Source organism: Protomyctophum parallelum (genome assembly GCF_964188405.1).
Source record: "Protomyctophum parallelum genome assembly, chromosome: 2".
Classification (NCBI taxonomy): Eukaryota; Metazoa; Chordata; class Actinopteri; order Myctophiformes; family Myctophidae; genus Protomyctophum; species Protomyctophum parallelum.
Genome location: NC_139699.1, coordinates 41,333,615 through 41,355,846, shown reverse-complemented (window position 1 = coordinate 41,355,846; position 22,232 = coordinate 41,333,615). Strand labels below are relative to the sequence as shown.

Sequence of the window (22,232 nt, the reverse complement as noted above, 5' to 3'; positions counted from 1 at the left end):
ATAATTTCCTGAAGGATAAAGTCGCTTCATGATTGAAGATTGATGAGCGATAGATCTGTGTGTTGTCTAAAAATATACTCTCCCGTCTGTCCGAAACAACACCGAAGCAAAGCCTGTCCCAGATTCTGATCACTAGATGCTGTTGACGGAAGATTTCACCCTTCTGAGCAGCGTACACCCACTGCGCAAATAACGTAAAAGGCTCCCGAGGCCCCGCACGCCCTGTGCGAGTACGAGGCAGCTTATTTATTCTTTAATGTATGCCGGTGTCGGCGTGTCGCGTTGCAAATATAACTAATCTACAAGCTCACAAGTCACAACGCGTCGCTTACCCATGGCACCGTCTCGCGAAAACTAATAATAATAATAACTAAAAAATATATATTCGAACCTTCATTTTATATATTTGGTTATTCATTCATTTTTTTGATTCGAAAATATTTTCAGATATAGAATATTTGTTGGCAGCACTAGATGTGAATATGAATCAAATTTGATAACTTCAACCCACACAAACAACGTAGTTTGACAAAGTTTTAGTGTAGCAAATTTAATTTGAAAGTGACCTATTTTAGCCGTACTTACATTTTAATCCATGCAGTGACATCTCATTGCCGTTTATACCTGAAATTCAATCTATGTGCATGTGCCCCTGTGTGTTTCTCTGTATCCACTGTTATTTGGATGTAGCTTAGAAATGCATGGGGAAAGTTGGTACACAAATACAGTAAATACACATATAATCTCCAGTTTGTTTAATTCAGCAATGACCGCCGAGTGGACAAAACTTCTACTAATGTGATGTTCTCTCTCTAATGTTGTATTAAATAACAATTATACAGTAGTAAGGCTTTCATTTGGTGGGGATCCACAACACTACCTCATTACATTTCTCGAAGATTAACCTGAAACAAGCTGACCCTCCTTTAAAGGGTAAGACCACTTTTTTTGAGGTTTGGGTTGTTTTCTTACCTTATTATGGTCAAACTAGTCCAGTCCAGGAGTTAATTCACTCCATTGTGCAGTTTTATAGAAAATAACTTTATAAAAATACCAGCCCAATGAGCCCATTGACTTACATTGTAGCCGGGAAACAGCTCTCAAAGTCACTCTTTTAGCACATGAACGAACGCAACAAAAGCTGATTCTGACAGCTTATGACATCAGGAAAACTCATGCGGTTTTAGTTTTAATAAAAAATGTCAACGTTGTCTTGTTTTGACTAATTTGTGTAGAAAGAAGATCTGGTAGGTATGCTTACGCCAACCGAATCACTTCTGTTTTCACGTGACGTGGTACTACGATCCGATTGGTCCAACTCTAACTGCAACAATCTGGAACAGCGCACTTCATCCTCCGTTCTAAAAGTATCGTAAGCCTACAAACTTATGACTGCTTGCCGTGGGTGTCTGTGTCGGGGGTACTGCTCGACTGCAGATGGATTGGGTGCTCTCAGCGTACAACACAGGCAGCCAGCGTGCTTCCTTGTTTACAAATGAAACCGGAAACGGAAGACCGCATTGCAGCTTCAGTGTCTCTCCAAACAAAATAGTACCTTAATAAATATACGTTAAAACCCGAAAATAAAACCGCATGAGTTTTCCTGATGTCATAAGCTGTCAGAATCAGCTTTTGTTGCGTTCGTTCATGTGCTAAAAGAGTGACTTTGAGAGCTGTTTCCCTGCTACAATGTAAGTCAATGGGCTCATTGGGCTGGTATTTTTATAAAGTTATTTTCTATAAAACTGCACAATGGAGCGAAATAACTCCTGGACTAGACTAGTTTGACCATAATAAGGTAAGAAAACAACACAAACCTCCAAAAAAGTGGTCTTACCCTTTAAGCGTAGTATATTAAGTACATAGCTATGGTTCTTCTCACCGCCAGACAAATGTGTTTTGTGTAAAATACAGAATCAATGATACAGTCGTACAGACCTCTTCAAGACATGTGCAGGCCTCTGCGTGAACTGAGTTCAAATAAATACAAATACCTAGTAGCCACACACGGTTGGATCCCTTAGCACAACTTTATTATCGTCTCTGTTGGGTGGAAACCTCATGTGTCCAAAACTGTTGCTTTTCATGATTCAAATTCAAAAGCTTTAAAGTAGCAAACTGATAGTGATCAGCTCGAAGCGTGTCAATTTGCACGGCATTTTGAGCTCCTAGATCTGCTGCTTTGGATGCTTTTGTGTGACTCTGTACTAGTATGATCAAGTATGGTGTTCATGTATGGAAAACGCACAAAAAGTTAGAATATGGAGATAAGAGGTTTTCTGCCCCAACAACAACAACAACGATATGCAATAGCTCTTTTCCACTTCAAGGACTGAGTGGACCGTTCCATGCTGAGAAACCTATTGCATGGGTTCTTCTGGATGTGTTTCCATTCGCTACAGCTTGTGTTCACGTATAAGGTTCTGGATGTGTTTCAATATGCTTTCTTATCCATTAAGTGATTTGTGCCTAAATCATATTTCATGTTTTTTTTTTACGATTTTGAAAAAACATTTTTAAATATTGAAAATAGTCTATCTACAAGCTCACAACACGTCAATGTAAATGAGCTATTTTAACATTTCAACAACAACAATATAAAAGATAAATAAGATATAGGTATAAGGGAAACAATGCAATTAGGGCCAAGTATAATTTGCTGTTAATCTCCAAAACTACTGTAAATATAGTTACAGTAAGCTACTGAAAGAGACAAAGGAAATCACATTAGAAAGCCACATATTATTTTATTATTTTCCAGAGAAGAAACATGCATTTATTCATGTGATATACCATACTCCTGTGTCAACATAACTAAAATAAATAAAAAATACTGAAGCTGACTATTACTCAACACTGCTGACATCCACTGTAGGCCCTTTATCACAGCACACATGGTGTGTGTGTGTGTGTGTGCATGCGTGGCACGTGCATGCGCGCATTTGTGTGAGCGCGTTTGTGTGAGCGCGTTTGCGTGCGTGCGTACGCGTTTGCATGCGTGTTTTGTGAGGACCAAACCAAGTATTGGTTGGCGTTCCTGCATAACTTCCGGGTATGATGATGATGATGTCACGCACATACAGTACCCTCTATAGTGCGACACGTTATGAGCTTGTAGATGCACAGCATTACAACCTAATACTTTTTTTCTTCGGATTACTGTTACTTTTCACAAAAGCCTTGTATCCTCATGTCACTGGCTTCCATTGAATATGAATGATAGCCTGTTCAATTTAAAAATTCAATTACTGCAGCTTTGTAACTTCGTGTCGCTGCAGGCTTCCATTGAAAATCAATGGTAGTTGTGTCTGCCAGTGTGAACACAGCATTACAATATAATGTCACAGGCAGTATGTACAAGGCAACCCACGTGGAGCACTGGATAAAGAGGACTTGATTCGTGTGCGTTCGAGCGGAGGGATTGTTTGCCGTTCAGAAGCTCACAAACTCACGTTCACAAGCTTTTGTGAACGAACAAAAGGTGCCGTGTTTTATGTTTGAGATTAAAGTGTCCACAGGCAACAAGGGGGAGAGGTCTTGTTTGTCCACAACAAATTACAACGGCAGCTGTGGACTCACCGACTCAGGCATTAAATATGAGCTGAGCTGGTCTGGTCTGGTGTTCTGCCAAGAATTTAGAATAGCCTCTGAGTCCCATCTGATACTACAAGCATGAGACCATGCAGTCTTATACAAAGGTTAACTTAAAATGTAATTCATAGCATGGTAATATAGACAGACTGGGTTCACAATATGGCATTGTTTAGACTAAGGCTTAGAAGGCTAGGTTCTTGGTTTAACTATATGATCCTAGATTTCCGAGGCAATACACTGTCTCTCTGCATTTGATGTATGTGTGCCTTGTTTATTGTAAGCCGCTCTGGATAAAGACCCTTTACTCAATAGCAATTGTAAATTGTGTAAATGTGTGAAATTGGGCATAATATACACAAGACTATATAACGTCAATATACCCTTATATACACAAGATGGTTATGGATATTAGGCTCAGGTTTTTGTGAACACCCCAGAAGCATTTATATATTTGATATTAATTTTGTCTGACACGCCCCCTTCCTTCTGACTTCAAACTCAATTCTTAACCATGTTAGATTCATTGAAAACACCTGTCCTTGGTTCTGATGACTGGTATAGTCTTAGTCATAATAGCTTAGTTGTTATTTAGTTTTTGTCAGTGAAAAAAATAGTCGACGAACATTTCTCGTCATTTAGTCAACGAAATCAACACTGGGCTTAACCAGAATTGTAGTCTGTTGATAAGCCATACAACTTTTATTTCAGCAGTAAAAACACATTGAGACAGTATCCTTTACAAGACAGTGCTGGCCAAGATATTTCACACATCCCATGGGCAGCACAGCAGGACGCAGCACAACAAACAGATTGACTACAGTAAGCATTCCAGCTGAGAACCATGGCAATTCAAATCATAACAGATTAAAAAAATGGCAAGTATACAAACTTCACATTGTACACTTCAATTAAATACAATACAATATACATCTGAGGCTCAAAGAGATATATCAGAGCAGGAGCAGCTATTCATTAATACGTTATTTTACCGTGCTGCCGTGATTCAATAAACCCCAACATTGAACATTCTAATAGATACAGTTCTGTTAAGACCTAGTTTATGCTCCCTCGAATGTGACCTGTAGGTCGGCTATTTCCGTGGCACGACACCGTCGCAGGATGAAGTACGAATGGGGCTGAACACAAGGACCCTGGTTTTGTCCTCATTCATGTATTTAACTGAGCCTTACTATACTGTGTGTAGCAGGTACAGTAATGGGGCTAATGGTTAGAGCTGCCCGGAGGCCTCGGGTTGTCCCTGGTTCGAGGCCAGGTCAGAAATATATCAAGCATGACACTCCCAACATAATTAAGTGATTCAAAAGCTATTATTTTGAAAATAAAGCTAGCTAACCTTGTTAGTTTATTTTCCTCTGCTTAGTATTATACTTAGAGATATTAAAAAATATATATATACTCCAGATATAACCAGATGTAAGTGGTACCATATGCAAGACCAGGAGACAGGATCAGTGCCATTTCTACTTTTTTTGTGTGAATCGCTACATTTGTTCAGACACTTTTTGGAAGTTCATCATGCTGATGTGTATGTTTTTAAAGCATAATGACAGTTTAGTTCTCTCTGGACCGCCACCTTAATGTGTTGCCTCAAAACGGGAAAACAGCTAGCTTGGTTCAGTGGTTTTAACAGACCTGTAACACTTGCAACGGTAAGTTGCAATGCATGTAAAATGTAAAATCCCAGTAATTAGTCAGATTGCAGTCTTCGTCTTGATCTTGTCCCGTCATAGCATATTTGCACCCCCATCGACGCTCCTCTAGTGGGCAGCCCTCAGTCGGGTGGAGCTAAAACCAAATTTCCCCATGCATGATGAAAACGGTCATTTATTATGAATTAATTATTTGTAATATTGACACCCATTGTGTTGTGTTGAGTAGCATACTACAGTTACAATTGGTAAAAACAGCTTATTTATCCTGCTTGTTCTAAGGCCTCCACCTCTACAACGTGCACAAACTTACATGAAATTGCTCTTTGATTTGGCAGGAACATTATGCTGGTTCTTTGATGCTATCAGACACCTGTTAGTCTGTTTGTTTGTATATCTGCTTGTTTCTCCTGGAGCAAAAATGCCTCCCTTTCACCCAGATGTTTATGGAGCGTTTTCCTCCCAGTCGTAATTGATAAATTACATCTGTCACGTTGGCTCTATTATGCATCATCAAAGCAGCCATAAAGACATACCCCTTGGCACTCCATTTAATTGGCTCCCAGCCATTTCTTTTATAATTGATATCCTTTCTATATCCACACATGGCTTTTTGCACACATTAATGGTTAATTGCAGCAACTACATAACCTATTCTAATGTGCGACTCTGCCGTAATTCCTCCAGATAATTCCATTTTGGAATAATGTATTATGAAAGCACAATGTAGTGCTGTAGTTCCATTCAGGATGGATAACAGCTTAGGGCTAAGAATATTCACAGAAACCAGAAGGCATGGTTATGTTCTTGTCTAACTGGTGGTGAGGGTGACCTCACTTTCTTTTCTTCTCTGGAAAATTGTGGAAGATTCTTTCTGTTTTTTACTTGACCCATGGTCCCGATTCTACAAATGCCTTCTAAATCAGTAGTTCTGAAACATTTTCGTGCCAATAAAAGAACCCCCAAAAGGATATGTTTTTGGCCGCGGATCCCCATCTGAAGTGAAAATGTTTTAACACTTTCAAGAGTTTGTACATCTGCTATTTTTGAGAACACATGTTTTAATGGGTTACAATAAATAAAAAATAGCTATGCCACAATGTATAAAGTAAATGTGAAAGTAGCAAAAGTAAAAGTACTCATGCGGAATCATGTGAATCAGTGAGGATGCAAATTGTGATTGGCCGGCGTGATTGGGTGGGAGACGTGCAGGTGTGCAGACAGGGGGGGGATCGACCCCCTCAGTTTCATGAGGAGGGGGGATTATTCCCTCCAAAAAAGCCATGTACCGTGGCTGCATGTGTTTTGCTGTGTTGGCAGTGTTTTGCTGTGAATCCGATAAAAAAACACAGAAAATCTACGTAATTATGCGTAAAAGTGTGGGGGGGGGGGGATATCCCCCCCCCCCCTCCTCATGAAAATGTTCACGCGCCCCTGGAGATGTGCATGCCATTGGTTGAGCATCGCATAACGATTGTGCCACGGGGGACACCCATTGTATGTGGCTGGTAGAGAGATGTCAGACATTGCACAATACTCGACAGATAACAATACTTGGACTTAAGCTATGCCCGTGGCAGTTGTATATTTAGTTAGTTGTACGATAATAAGAGGATTGGCTGATTTTGGCTTTTTGACTCAAAGGCTTTCAGCTTTCAGGAAGAAGCCGGGAATACACCAGGAAGACATATTTGCATATTATAATAATATACTATGTCCCTTTTATGCCCATATATGGAGTTCTTTGTCAGGCATGCCCAAATGTGGAGTCTATACAGATGTCAGAACATCACTGTGGTCTCAGAACAGGCCAGCTCCGTATATGGAGTTCTAGAGGTAATCAGGTGTGATTGTTGTCCGGATCCCGGGCAGAGGCTTTTGTGCTGGTTCTGTACAACCAGCTATCCGACAGACCAGTCACTGCACTCCCTGTGGTGGTGTGGAACGCGTGTGTCAATTGAAGTCGGTGGGGCGAACGGTTCTCCAGTTATGTGGATTACAGATGTACGTACACACAGATATGTGGTGCATTTATAGATAGATTAATTATTATAATTATTTGTAGGGCAGAAAAGTGAGGATGCAAATTGTGATTGGCCAGAATTAGATGATGTATGATGTTGCTATGCTGATAAGAGTGCCCCTCACTTCACACAGGTGTGATTTTATTATAGGCAAAAGTCCTGTTTACACAATCTTACTTTATTAAAAGTACAAAAGTAGACCTATTGGCATCAACATATATTTCAGTACCAAAGTAAAACTCAAATTTGCCAAAATGTGTCATTGTTTATCTACAAGTTCAAAAGTAGATAAAATAGTGTTGTAATAATAATATACATGTGCAGTAACTACTGGAAATAACTAAAGCCGTGAAATAATTTAATTGGAGTAAAAAGTGCAATATTCACCTCTGACATGTATTGGAGTATAAAATATCAGAAAATTGGAAACACGAGTAAAGTAAAAGTGCCCCCAGTACTGGGTTTAGTATTGTTGCTGTCAGGCAGAAACCTCTTATCTCCACTTTTTTCGCAAATTAACACCCTACTTGTAGTTATACACTCGGTGCAATTTAGCCCTGGTTGCACTTTATATTTAATGTAACATCTGTAATCTGTATCTTGTGATAATGTATACGTATGTCTGTTGTTATGTATGTTGTACTGTTTGTAATGTCTTTGAGAGCTTTTATTATCTGCTGTAAAACGAAGTGCCCAGTAATAAACTTGACCTTGACCTTGACCTACTTGATCATAAGTACAGTGTCAGTGTCACACAAAAGCAATTTCACAACACGCTTCGAGCTTGTGGATCTGCTACTTTTGCTATCCTGAAATCCTGAATCCTGAAACGTAACCATTTTGGACATATACAACCGAGATGATATTACCAGAAAGCAGAAGCGATGGTTCTGCTGCTTGTCAAAGTGGAGGCCTCGTAGGTAGAAGGATGGTTATGCTGCTTGGCAAAATGGAGCCATTTCTTGTTCTCTCCCGTGAGTACAGGTGGTGTCTGGGTAATTGTGATAAAACATGGCTAGAGAAAGGCACTCCAGTCTGACTCAAATCAAAGGCTTTTCATCCTGTCCTTCTCTGATGATGATGATGATGATGATGATGATGATGATGATGACGACGTCATCTTCCATGGGATAGTCTGTCAGAACAATCTCCGACATTCAGGAGATACTGTATGCCGCTAGTAAGTCTGTGAGCCTGTGACCATTGGTTTTTGTTTTGCCACAATGTTAAAAAATACTCAAGTAAAAGTCCAATCTGGTGGTGGTATGGTATGTTCATACAATATAACAATCAAGGTGGTTGTATTTTGTCTCCCTGTCATGTCTCACCAAACACAGGCTCTAATTTGTCCCATGAGCAAGCAGGAAGCAAGTATTTAATTGTTAAAAATAAATAAATAATTTTAAATTACTTGTGTCAATTATAGTTGTAGCCTACGGAGCCAGACTGAAAACAGAAATCAGGCTGGGGGGAATGTAAATGACTAAATGTGGTCACCACCACCATGTTTTTATAAAGTGCCAAATCACAAGCTGTCTCAAGACACTTTACATACAGAGCAGAGACCTGCCCCAGAGCAAGTATTCTAGTGGCAGTCTCAGGGAGAAAAGTCTAAGCAGAATGAAGTGAATCAGAACCGGGCTCCAGGGTGGACGGCCATCTGCCTGGCCCGTGTTGGGGGGAAGAGAGAATCAGAACCGGGCTCCAGGTTGCTGTCTACCCTGAAGAAATGGTGCCCAGAAATACGTACCTGGTTCCCCCTGTTCCGGTCACTCTTATTACATGTCCAGAATAGGGATGCTATGGTGCATGTGTTTAATTGATTATGAAAATAATTGGTAGTTGCTGCTGTCAATGTTGTTGCTGTTGGGCAGAAACCTCTTAACTCCATATTCTAACCTTGTGTGTTTTCTGTCCCTAAACGAACACCTTACTTTATCATTACAACTACAGTGTCACACGAAAGCAGCAAAAGTAGCAGAACCGCGAGCTCGAAACGCTTACAATTAAGCTTTTTGCCTTTATTGATAGTTACTAGTGAGGAATTACAGGAAAGAGGGAGAGAGAGAAGGGGAGAGACACGCAGCAAAGGTCGTCATGAAAGGGACCTGAACACGTGACGCGCTGTCAGGCCAGTAGCCTATACGTGGCATGCGCCTGGACCACCAGGCCAGCGGGCGCCCTGCAATCTTAACTTTTGATGAGGTTTCCACCCGACACAGACGATCATGATAGCCGCTGCACTCCAAAGCTGCGAGAGGAACAAAAGTTTCTTTCCCCCCCCTTTGGCCTGATGGATGAGCTGGTAACCGTTGTAAGCACTCCGCTGGCTGCTGGGTGTGTGCAGGCCTATCAAGCAACTCATCTAGCAAGCCACAGAGAGTCCCGTAAAATATATGACTGCTAATAAATTGAGAGGTGCACTGGTGTAAATCACCGGCTCAAACCTGTCCCCGCCAGGGAGCACATAATTTAGTTCCTCCTCCTCCTCTTCCTCTTCCTCTTCCACTGTGCTGCTAGCTGCCAGAAATACACACAGCTGCACGCTCAATGGAGATGCTCTTCAATCATTTCTGTGTGATCCTTCCACTCATTCTACTTTGTATTTTACTTTCCAATATTTCTTTGTATTTCTACTCCAATTGTTCAATATCCAAATGTTGTACTTTTACTACACTACTATTATTTGAAAACTTTAGTACTTTAATTTAGCATAATTACTACTTTTACTTCTGGTACTTTAAGTACCTTTTGATGCCAATACTTTTTAATTGTACTTTTACTCCAGTATATTTTGAATTCTGGACTTATTTCTACATTGCAGTATTGATACTTTTACTTAAGTAAAGGATGTGAGTACTTGTTCCACTAATGCACGCAAGTTTGTATTGCTACACCTGCGAGGACCAGGTGATAGCATACGTACGCACGAGCGCGCACGCACGGTCGCACGCACGCACGCAGGCAGGCAGGCAGGCACGCAGGCACGCACGCACGCACGCACGCACGCACGCACGCAGGCAGGCACGCAGGCACGCACGCACACAAGCACAAGACCTTTCAAGCTCTCACACTGAAACGGGAGACATGTCTCTACTCCTTTTGTCTTGAATTAATCACTTTCAGGAGTGTACTATATCATGGCCTTGGAAGATGCTATATTAAAAGTACACATCAGGACGTCTCAGACATACGTGATCTGATCTCTGAAGACTTAATCACTGCTCTAAATCAATGCTCGTATTGTTGCTGTCGGGCAGAAACCACATCCATGTGTGTGTGTGTGTGTGTGTGTGTGTGTGTGTGTGTGTGTGTGTGTGTGTGTGTGTCTGCACGAGAAAAACAAAGACCTCTGCATCCACGGGTTGCACTACTGTACTGTTTTTTATTCTAGTTTATTTTTGCTAGCTTTAGTTATAAAGCTATAACTATATAATAATTATAATAGTTCTTCTGTTTTCTACATAAATATAACCACATTTTAACCATATAAAATGAAATGTTAAATGCTGCAATAGATGGGCTCTAATTTGTGCAATGTTTCTAAGATGAAAGAAGGCAGTCTTGGTGGCATGATTCATGTGCGTAAACGGAATTCATTTCAGAATCAATAATGACCCCCAGGTTCCTGACTGCAGTGTTACTTCCTACAGTCAGGTAGGAACGGTTTGGGACAGCAATGACATGACATATTAAACCATAATAACAACAAATATAGCTGCAAGCAGCTATAAGACGGGGTCATGCCCAAAAAGAAAACATGGCGTCAGTTTCTTTATTGCGCTGATTGGCTGAAGGGGTTGTTTGTGAACGCTGTAGTCCCGTAACCAGAGTCAGACTCAATTTGCATGTATGGAAATGCAATTGCTGTGACGTGGCCAAAAAATGGATCGAGCAAATCCTAACAATGAGCCTCATTGAGAGATCTAAAGGTCAGAGGTCTTTTGACGAATGAGTGTGACAGTACGTTTTAACAGCGGGCGAAAGCCAGACGAATTCTCTATTATTTGTCTATGGGACCCGGCGACTACCGGCGATAGGAGGCGAACAGGTGAAAAGTGGGCGGGGCAACGTCGCCCGAAAATATACAAATAATTCATCTTTTTGGGCGATGACGGGCGATGTGTCAGCCGATGCTCGTCTGCTGTTAAAACGTACTGTGAGCTTCAGTTTCTGAGGGATCCTCACGGCTCTCTGCCATATTGCAGAATTTAGCACAGAACACCAAAACTGCCAAAATGGCATGAAAACAAAAGGTGTCTACGCTCTTTGGGCTTGACCCCTAATAATACATGTGCTGATGGAAAAATAAAAATAAACATATCTAATCGGTATGTGTGCTGTTCCTTCTCTATCTGTCCACAGTTCTTCATCCTGCTCCTGCTCATCTTCTTCTTGGAGATTCTGTTCATCATGCTCTTCTCCATCTATCAAGACCAGGTAAGACATCCTGCTTCACTTTACCATGTTAAGCCTGAATCCTGGTGTGTACCATCAAGTTTATCCCAAATCCTGGTACCATCGTACATCATCAGCATAGTTACAGTATGATGTTTATCCTAAATCCTGGTACCATCGTACATCATCAGCATAGTTACAGTATGATGTTTAACCTAAATCCTGGTACCATCGTACATCATCAGCATAGTTACAGTATGATGTTTAGCCTAAATCCTGGTACCATCGTACATCATCAGCATAGTTACAGTATGATGTTTATCCTAAATCCTGGTACCATCGTACATCATCAGCATAGTTACAGTATGATGTTTATCCTAAATCCTGGTACCATCGTGCAACATCAGAATATGTGAAGTTTATCCTAAATCCTGGTATCATCGTACATAATCAGCATACCGGGTAGTTTTTTCCCCGTACATTTTCTTTTGGAGTTTCAGTCTGAAACCTGGTCACAACCTGTGTATGTGTGTGTGTGTGTGTGTGTGTGTGTGTGTGTGTGTGTGTGTGTGTGTGTGTGTGTGTGTGAGAGAGGTGTTCATTCTCGAGGTCGGCTGTACCTTTGACTATAGCCTGGAAGAAGCCTTTCTAACCAAAGTGCTGAAGTATCAGCAGCTATAGTGCAGACCATCTCACAGCTAGGCTACAGATGTAAACTTTTAGTTTGTTATTTTTGGCAGCCTAGGGCATGTGCGTAAGTAACGAGGTACTGCTCAGTTTCAGCCATTATAGGAAGCCGCTCATTTTGGAGGAGGCGTTGTTTCCTTTATCCATGATTTATGTCTGTTGTCCTGTGTCCGACATGTCAGCTGTACTGCATGTAACAGTGCTTTGCCGTCCATGCACGTTGTAACTGGCTGCTCTCCTATTGTGTGTGTGTGTGTGTGTGTGTGTGTGTGTGTGTGTGTGTGTGTGTGTGTGTGTGTGTGTGTGTGTGTGTGTGTGTGCGTGTGTGCGTGCCTAACATCAGGTTAGAAAGAGGAGCAGTACAAGCTGTTGGCAGACGGAGAAAATCACTTCACATCACTCTGTCAGATGTGCACACATACACACACACACACACACACACACACACACACACACACACACACACACAATGATTTTGTGTTCTGTTACTTTGGTGTTCTGTCGATGCCAGCTGATGGCTGTCAGTTTCACGTCAAACAAACAGAGTACTTTCAGGACAAAACACACACACACGCACAGACACTCGAAGGAAACAGGGTGGGGGAGGAGGGGTGCAACCTTTTCTGACACATGATCACTGGGTGTGATCACCAGACAGTGAAGACCTCCACTGCTTTTACCTCTTTTAATAGATATTATACATTAATATCAATGCAGAGCAGCTATTTTTTAGATTAATGTGTTAAAACAGGCCTGACTTTGGTGAGCCATTTGCTTCCATTTTGTACACTTCAGAGTTAAGGTGGTCCTTGAGATTCAAACAGTTGAGAACCATTGGCATTGCTGTAATTGTATAGCTCTGACAGTGTGATCAAATTTGGTTCCCGGAAACGGTTCTGAAATGTGCTGGAACGAATCCATGTTTCCTCAATGTTTGATCCGGTTCGTCCGATCGAGGGTTAGGCTCTAATATGACATGTGGTGACAGGATGCCGGTACCATTTTGTCCTGGGTCTGATCGTTTGATTGATTGATTGATTGATTGATTGATTGAATACTTTATTAACAGTTTGCAGAGGAGGGACATGGGTGGAGTTGGGGACACATTTGGGGAGAAGAGAGCAGCTCGGGGATTATGATCGATGTCAGTTCTTTTTTTTATTCTGTGACAGAGGAGAAACGGTAATTTTACAGTGAGCTTGTTTGGTGGTTTTGGATGGTTGTCCATCGGCTTTGAAGAGGAGTACGTCTGCTGTGCTCCTAGAACACACCGAAGCGGTTAGCTCTGTCCTCTTCTGTATCAGTCTTGATTTTGTTGACTAAAACTATGACGGACAATGTTCGTAACTACCCTTTTTCACTGACGAAAACTAAATGAAAACTAATAGACTAAATATATTGACAATTTCATCAACAAATACAATAGACTAAAATGTTAGGGTGGAGAAGAGATCGAGTAGAACTAAAAGACAAGTCATTTTACGTTTGGTTGCGCTCTGAAAATAGATCTAAAATCGTATGATATTTAGTCAACTAAAACTATACTAACAATAAAACATTTAATTTCAATATAACTAACATTTCAGACTAAAATATGACTAAAACGAAATAAAATGTTATTCAGCAGACTATGACTAAAACAAAATCAAACTTTCCTGTTGAAATCAACACTGGTCTCCACTGTCTGATGAAATGGCCGCTGCTTCAGTAATTTGACAATTCTGATCAGTCTTGTGATTGGTTCTGGGACTGGGTGGTGAATACCATTGATTGCTCCAACATGCAAGATGATTTGATTACATGCCGGGTGCCCAGACAGCATGTTGTTAATTGTGGCTTGTTGATTGCTTAGCCTTTCCCTGGGGTGCTGTCTGGGTGTGTCCCGCTAGGGGGTGCTCTGGAGTCAGAAACACACTGTGAGAGCACACTGACTTCTGAAAAAGAATGTAGTACTACTTTTTTTTTTTTACTTAACCGTCTTCCTGCCATTGCCGAAGCCCTTCGGCAATTGAAGCATTAATTTGATATTAACGCTTGCTGCCATTGCCGAAGCCCTTCGGCAATTGCCCTTTATTAGTGCATATGATTGATCAAGCCATAATGCTACTCACGTTAGCCGGTTAGCTAGCACTGTTGTTAGCACTGCACTGGATCGTTCATATTAATTCACCGTCGCCATAAGAATCCATTCTATCCGTTTCTTTCAATCGCCTGTATCTCCTATTCCTTGTCCCAGATGGCATTTTTGGTCAAAACAGCGTTTCTTTGACGGCACGAGCCGACGTTGTGGAGTGCAAAAATGTACCGGCATTTTTCGATCATGTAAACAAAGGTTGTCTTGGCAACGTAAAGCTGGCAGGGATAAGCTCACTTCCGGTTGAGGCAAAATGTGGCTTTTCAAAATAAGAGCTCAAATTAAAAAAATGCTGGCATGAATTAGGTCCTAATTTCTCAATAAATGGCAGCAGTAAAAGGGTTAAGTACTTTTTACTCTGTAAAAGTAAAAGTCCAGAAATCTAAATGTACTTAGTAAAACTACATTGGGAGCTTGAAGATGGTTTAGTTGACACGTTGTGAGCTTGTAGATCTGCTATTTTTAGAGTGCAACACCCGAGCGCAACCAAACACAAAATGACTTGTCTTTACATTTCATGCCAACCTCTAGAACCTCGAGAAAAGCTATTATTACCATCTTGGCCATTCACGAGATTTGATTAAAGAGCATTAATCCAGCTTTATAATGATTATTTTTACCTTATTTTAGCCACCGTCGCTATAGCCACCATAGGCTTCCCATGGTAGAAACAGCATACATAGCAATCCTCAGTGCACGCGTCATTAGTGGTTTTTAGTGCTCAGAATGGCTCAGAATTCCACACGCTACGTCCGGCCGGGGAAACTCCCCCTGGCAGGTGAAAAGAAGTGGCTTGCATAGAAGGAAGCATGAGGTCAGTCCGCTGCCCCCCCAGGTTGGCAGAGGAATTGTAGCGCCCAGGATTACATTAGATCAGGGGTTCTCAACGTTTTTGGCTGGGGACCCCCGGAAATGCTTTGGCCATGTCTTGCGACACCAGCCCCCCTCCCCCTCCCCACCACCAATACAAACTGACTGCAAAAATAACCTTAATAATAGAGAAAATATATCATAAATGAATACTGAAACCAGATATAATCATTAAAGAAAGTGTATGCATGTACTATGTGTACTATGTAAACTCTTCATTTCTATTTTCCAGCCATTCAGTTGCAAAAAAAAAAGTTGCGACCGCCCTAGGGGTCGTGACTGCCCTAGGGGTCGTGACTGCCCTAGGGGTCGCGACCCACGGGTTGAGAACCCCTGCATTAGATCATTAGATAATTGACACTGGGTGAAAAAATGGGTTGCAAAACCGTGGGGTAAAAAAATAATGGGATGAAAAGTATAGGATGTAACATGTAAAACATTATTGAGGTTGTGGTAAGCATAATGATAGTCCCATCGGCAGTTCACAGCCGCGAGCGAGACTGGCGCGGCAATGGAGGACAAGAATGGGTTCCCGCCCAGAATGGGTTAGATTATTATGAAATGCTTAGAATTTCGGGACGCCATGGCGTCATGTGGTTAAGTGGCTTTGCCGGTGACGGCTGCTGCCTGCTCCAGTATGAATTGGTTTAAGTGGAGTGGGCAGGTCTTTCAGCGACGATGCGGGGGCTTCACATACATAAGTGCTTATTGTGCCTATTCATGTTCCCTGCAGTGAAAACACGTCCACTAAATATTGTGCCTTGAACGACTTGTTTAGTGGAAGTGCTCAATGAGCATCAGTCGCGTTCTGTTTGCTTTCTGTGTCTGCATGTCTACAATAGGAGGGGAGGCTTTGAGGACACAGGGGTAGAGAAATGCCTACTGTCTCACTTCCCCCTCGCTTCATAAATCTCTATTTATCTCAGCTCATCCATTCTGGATGCTTTAGTTCCCTCTGTAAACACGGAGACAGAGCCATAAGGCGTGCCTGGCTGAGGTGTGTTTATAGTTGAGATGCATGGCTCATCGCCACAGGAGAATACATTCTCAACAACATGACCTTCTTGAACTTGACCTTTCACCAACAAAATGTCGGGACGTGTCTGAAGATGTTTTTTGACACGGTTCCTTACTTCCTTTTGTCCATCTTCTTTTTAGCCAATTTCTGATAGGTTCATACGAAGTTACGAACCCATGCATGTTGATCCCGTTGTAATATTAACTGGATGGGGTGGATCATGAACCACATCCAGTTCATATTACACTGGCCCGGGCCACAGTAACAAGCAGTACAAGAGAAAGAGGAAATTAACACTGGTGCAGTTCTGAGTTCCACCATCCACAGACGAACACTGGTGCAGTACTGACTGAGTTCCACCATCCACAGACGACCACTGGTGCAGTAGTAGTACTGACTGAGTTCCACCATCCACAGACGAACACTGGTGCAGTAGTAGTACTGACTGAGTTCCACCATCCACAGACGAACACTGGTGCAGTAGTAGTACTGACTGAGTTCCACCATCCACAGACGAACACTGGTGCAGTACTGACTGAGTTCCACCATCCACAGACGGGCCTTGTGGTAATCATAAGGTCGTAGACTACTAGTGTATGGAGTGTCTCTGAGAGCAACGCACTTAAAGCATTAATGGCTCCCACCTGAGGCCTCATCATGACCATCTGAACGATCCCCACAGGAGATTTAAAGGTCTCTCTCTCTCTCTCGCTTTGCAATAAAGAAAGACGAAGGAAAATGCAAAGGACTGCATAGACTTACTCAGAACACATAATTACTGCACAATTTTCAACAAAGGCAGGGCCACGCACTCACACACGCACGCACGCACGCACACACACACACACACACACACACACACACACACACACACACACACACACACACACACACACACACACACACACACACACACACACACACACACACACACACACACACATTGCATGCATCATTAAATGCATCATTAAAAGTATACCGTATGACCCCACGCTGCTGAGTCATCTGACAAGAAGCTTAGTAAATAATGTGAAACGATCTCTCTCTGAACAGACGCTATATTGCAGTGAATTAACCAGAGGGGGAAAATGTTTTAATTACGTAATTTACCATCACAAATGTGTTGTACAGTAAATTGCTGTTCACGTTATGAAGTGATATAATATCCAATGTATTATAATATTGGTTCAGAAGCCCTGGGGGGGCTTCACTTTGTGCCATGCCGCAAGTTTGTACATCTGCTCTTTTTTTGAAAAATATCAAAACCGTTTAGAAACAAATCTCTTAAGGGCGTGCCTGACACGAAACCTTTTCAGATGGGGGTCCGCCTAGGGATGCACCGATCCGGCTTTTTGGCATTCGATACCGATTTCGATACATGGGGGTCCAGTATCTGCCGATACAGAGTACCGATCCGATACCCTATGTCTAATGTATAATGTAATGTATTTAATACATTATTATATATATTATATTATATATAATAATATAATATATATTATTAACACGTGGATTAATAATATTGGTCAACCACGGCGATTTCTGAGGGTTTAACATTCTAAGTACAAATAAAAGCTGTGCAGTATTATGCACTTTCATAGTTTTTAATAGTTAATGTTCTATTCAGATATTATTCAATGCCAGCATTAGCCCCATATGTTCCCTCTCCCTACGCACATTCTGTAGCTACTGTGGGCCAGCATACTCAAACTACTATTATTATTTTAATATTCGGAATCCCCGCACGCACGCACGCACACACACACACACACACACACACACACACACACAAACGATCCTGTTGCTGCAACGTTAGCTTGCTAGCCTAGCAGTGTTGTGTTTTTGCTACTGTTGATAGCTTTAGCAGCTATCGCTAACATGAGGAACAGCAACAACAAGTAGGATGTAATTGAATGGGGGCTTTGGCAACTGTCCTCTTTGGCTCTCCGTGTTCATCAGATTATTTATCTTACATAAAGAAATACGAGCGACCTGTTAAAGAAGTTAAGAACACAGCGGGGGGACAGAAGTGACAGAACGAGACAGATAGTGTAGAGCGCAGTGTCAGTGAGCGGTGACTATGAGCGCACTAGCGCAGCCCCTCTCCCTCACCTCAAGGCTCAGGAGGGAGCGGGCTGAGGGAGCCTGGGGGCTGTTTGACTGTGCGCTGTGCACTGGGCAGACAGGACTCACAGGAGCATGTCTCAAGTTCCAACGGGAGAACGGAGCGGCAACTGGATCGGATAATGGATCGGCCCATTGCCACCGATACCCGATCTAGAATTTTAGCTCCGGATCGGCGCCGATCTCCGATACGAGTATCGGATCGGCGCATCCCTAGGTCCGCCCTAAACAATTGTGTCCTTGACATGAAAATGTTTGAGAACTACTGTATTATAAAGTGTTAAAGTATTATTCCATTAAAGTGCTGTATCACTCCAGAGACAAATCCTCACCATCCTATAAATGGTACATTTATATATAGCGTCTTTATCCTCTGAATATCCTTGTCTAGTTTGTCTTTTCTTCGCACGTGTGTGTGTGTGTGTGTGTTAGGGCATTCACAAAAACAATTATGTATCGATTTATCAATGTCATTAACACAAGTCGATTCAGATTAGGAGAAGTCGAAAGTTGAAAATAATTAATAAAATAAAAAGGTTTTCCCCATATAATATCTTTTGCTCTATGTGTGCGTGTGTAACTGTGTGCAGAATTCAAACTGTAGCATTGATTATTGTCACGGACAGAAGTAATTCTTCCCCTTTGCATATATGCACCGGAGCGCACTCGCCTATTAGTTTGCATTGCATTCAGAACGCGCCCTTAAACCAACTGCAGCTGTGTATGTGGCTCTCAGCATGCGGTGTCCCACTATTGACTGGCTGAATTTGAAGTTTGAACTGCACTGTGTCAGAGAAGTAACGCGCAAACTTTATCCCCAAACAATATCCCCCTCACCTCCGTGCTGGAAATAAAACGTCTGGGTTTCCGAGGCCGTGCTGACGCAATGACTGTCCTGTTTCTGGTTAAGCTTTACGCGCGGGGCACATGAACCTCTCCGTCTCAGGTCAGTGCGCGTTGTTGTTTATTTGCATGGCTCAGAAAAGAAGTAACAAACTAACATGAGAACGTTATCGAGTAGTTGGAGGAGGAGGAGGTGGAGGAGGAGGAGAAGGTTCACGTGGAAGGTAATGCAGATTGTATGATGATGTGCCAAACTGCTGCTGGCTGCTGTGATGATAATATAAAGACCTATGTGTTCTATATTTTGTTCTGAAGGTCGGGCTGCTGACTGCCACTAGTGTTAATGTTATATTTTGTATTGTGTTCTCGGGCCGCTGTGCTGCGCTGTTGCTGCGCTGCGCTGTGTGCCAATGATTGCGTCATCGTACCAAAACCATAACGTTCTCATGGAAGACAGTTGACTGGCCCTTAAATAGGCTACCCGCTGCTATAGGCCTATTATTGTTATATATCTTTGACCTAAATGGCATTATATCATTATCAACAATGATAATTGTTTTAATAATTTAAATTTAATTTAATTATTTAATTTTAAAGGGGTATTTTTCATAAATTGCTTTGGACATGTGGAAAACTTATAGTTAAACATGCAGAGTGACACATTAGGCATTAGGCCACTACTTTACCTGGATAACATCATCTTTTAATTTTTACATGATAATAATCCTGTACCATCACCGTGTAGCGTTTGGTTTCATTAGTGCGATCGTGACAAAATAGCCTAGAGCTGCTGCTGCCCGCAGAGCATACATGAACGGTAAAGATACCAAAGATTGGACAGTGCTACGCAACATGGAAGTAACACTGCCTCGAAGCCGTTTATAAATCAGTCAGTGAACGGACGAGTCAACTTTTCACCGCCGTTTGGTCCCCGTCGTCCGTCCGCCCCTCGCCACCCACAATCACAATCAGAAGCGTTTTCAAAGAGACGAGTAGGATATACAGTAAAGGCAGTCTGCAAGTATTTGCATTCCAATGGGTGATTGAGAGTCACACTCTACGCGCAACGGCCATCAGGTCTGGTGTTTGTCCTCTCTCTTTAAAAAAGAAAACTCATGTCGTTAATGCCCTAGTGTGTGTGTGTGTGTGTGTGTGTGTGTGTGTGTGTGTGTGTGTCAGCTTCTATAAGGTTAAGATTATATAAGGTCAGAGAGTGGGCGGGGCATGTCAACACTGATATGAAACTGATAAAAAAGAACATTGTGCCATTTAACAAGCTACCGAGACCATACCACACACACCAAACACACATACTCTATTAGAAACCACAAGAGTACTGTACTGGCTAAGGTACACCCTGTTTATGGTATTTGTTCATATGTAACAGATCAAATAATTATTTCTCTGCCAGGTATGAATATATCCATACCCCCCAGCTATGGGACGTTATCAGCCAGGTATACTCTATGTATATAGTGGTTGAGCCCCATAGCAGCTGTTAATACTTCCAGTGCCATTGCCGTTGATTAAAGTCAATTGAAGCCTAATTTTTATACTGACGCTTAACGCCATTGCCAGCACAGAGCTGGCGATGTGGAGCGCCCCGGTGCCCCGGTTTGGATTCATATTGTAAACAAGGCCTGTCTCGGCTCCGTCGAGCGTCCTAGGATAAGCTACTTACGGTAGACTAGAACTGTGGCTTTTCAAAATAAAAGCTTGACTGGAAAAAATGCTGGCGTGAATTAGATCCTAATTTTTCAATAAATGCTAGCGCTGAAAGGGTTGATCCGGTTGCTATGCAACACCACTCCTCTCCATTTACCTCGGTTCAAAGCAGGATTTTTCAAACCTTCATAAGTCGGAATCTAGAACGCTGTCCTTGGTGATCGTCAGCCATCCAAAATTCGGATGTCATTCGCTCCCGACATGTAAACGTAAACTTTTTGTCCCTGCTTCTGTGTTGCTCCTCTTCAGCGTCAGTCATCATGGTATTTTCCTAACTAACTATTGAATTGCATGGGAGCTTAAAAAATAGAATAAAATCAAATAAATAAAAAATCGCCTAAGCACAGAGAAAACCTGTGTGTTTATCAACAGTCGGGGGATCGATCGTACTGGATATACATATTCTGTGACTACTTATTTATCCATGGCTTAGTTGCTAGGCAAAGACCACAAATGGAAACACAGCCCTCATCAGGGTCCACTGATATGCATGGACTCAGTTGAAATCCAATTGAACCATTATGATAACCAGCATGATAACACAGCATATGCACGGAACCAGGGGAAGCCAAAGCAAGTGGTCTCTGTTGTGTGGAAACCTTGTATGCCCAAAACCGTTATTATTTATTTCCAATTAAATTATATATATATTTATAAAAAAAAAAAAGAATAGACAGAATTTTCGAATCTGCTATTTCCACTACTTTTGTGCGACACTGTTGGATTAAAGAAAGGTCTACATAATGGAGATACGAGGTTTCTGCCCTGGCAGCAACAATAATAACAATATAATTTTATTTGGCTTGTCGTACAGTAGCTGTGTGTTAAAGTCACATGACCACCTGAAGGACATTACGGTTGTGATGATAAATCACTCTATCATCTTTTGTATTGCATTATTCATTCAGAGGGACAGGAATGCTTTTCTCCAGGGACTAAAGGCCAGTCCCATCTATTCCATTTTTAAATGGCAATCTACCTCAGAATAGTGGTTCCCAACCTGTGCGCTGGGGGCCACTAGTGGAATGCAAGGGTATTGCAAGTGTGCCCCTAAATATATGGCAAAACACTAAGATTATTGTATTCTAAATACATTTATTATTATTATGATTATATTACATATAATAATAATAATAATTATTATT

General features: G+C 41.8%; 1 protein-coding gene across 2 annotated transcripts in view; it reads left to right on the top strand.

Moving 5' to 3' along the window:
- Positions 1–22,232, top strand: part of LOC310855260 (tetraspanin-4-like) — a gene marked incomplete at its 5' end in the record, with an annotated part of 266,914 nt that overhangs the window by 192,859 nt on the left and 51,823 nt on the right. For both annotated transcript variants that reach the window (XM_083760197.1, XM_083760196.1), the window contains one exon: positions 11,654–11,728. In XM_083760197.1, coding sequence (XP_083616323.1) covers positions 11,654–11,728 — 75 coding nt within the window. The remainder of the gene's footprint in view (positions 1–11,653; positions 11,729–22,232) is intronic.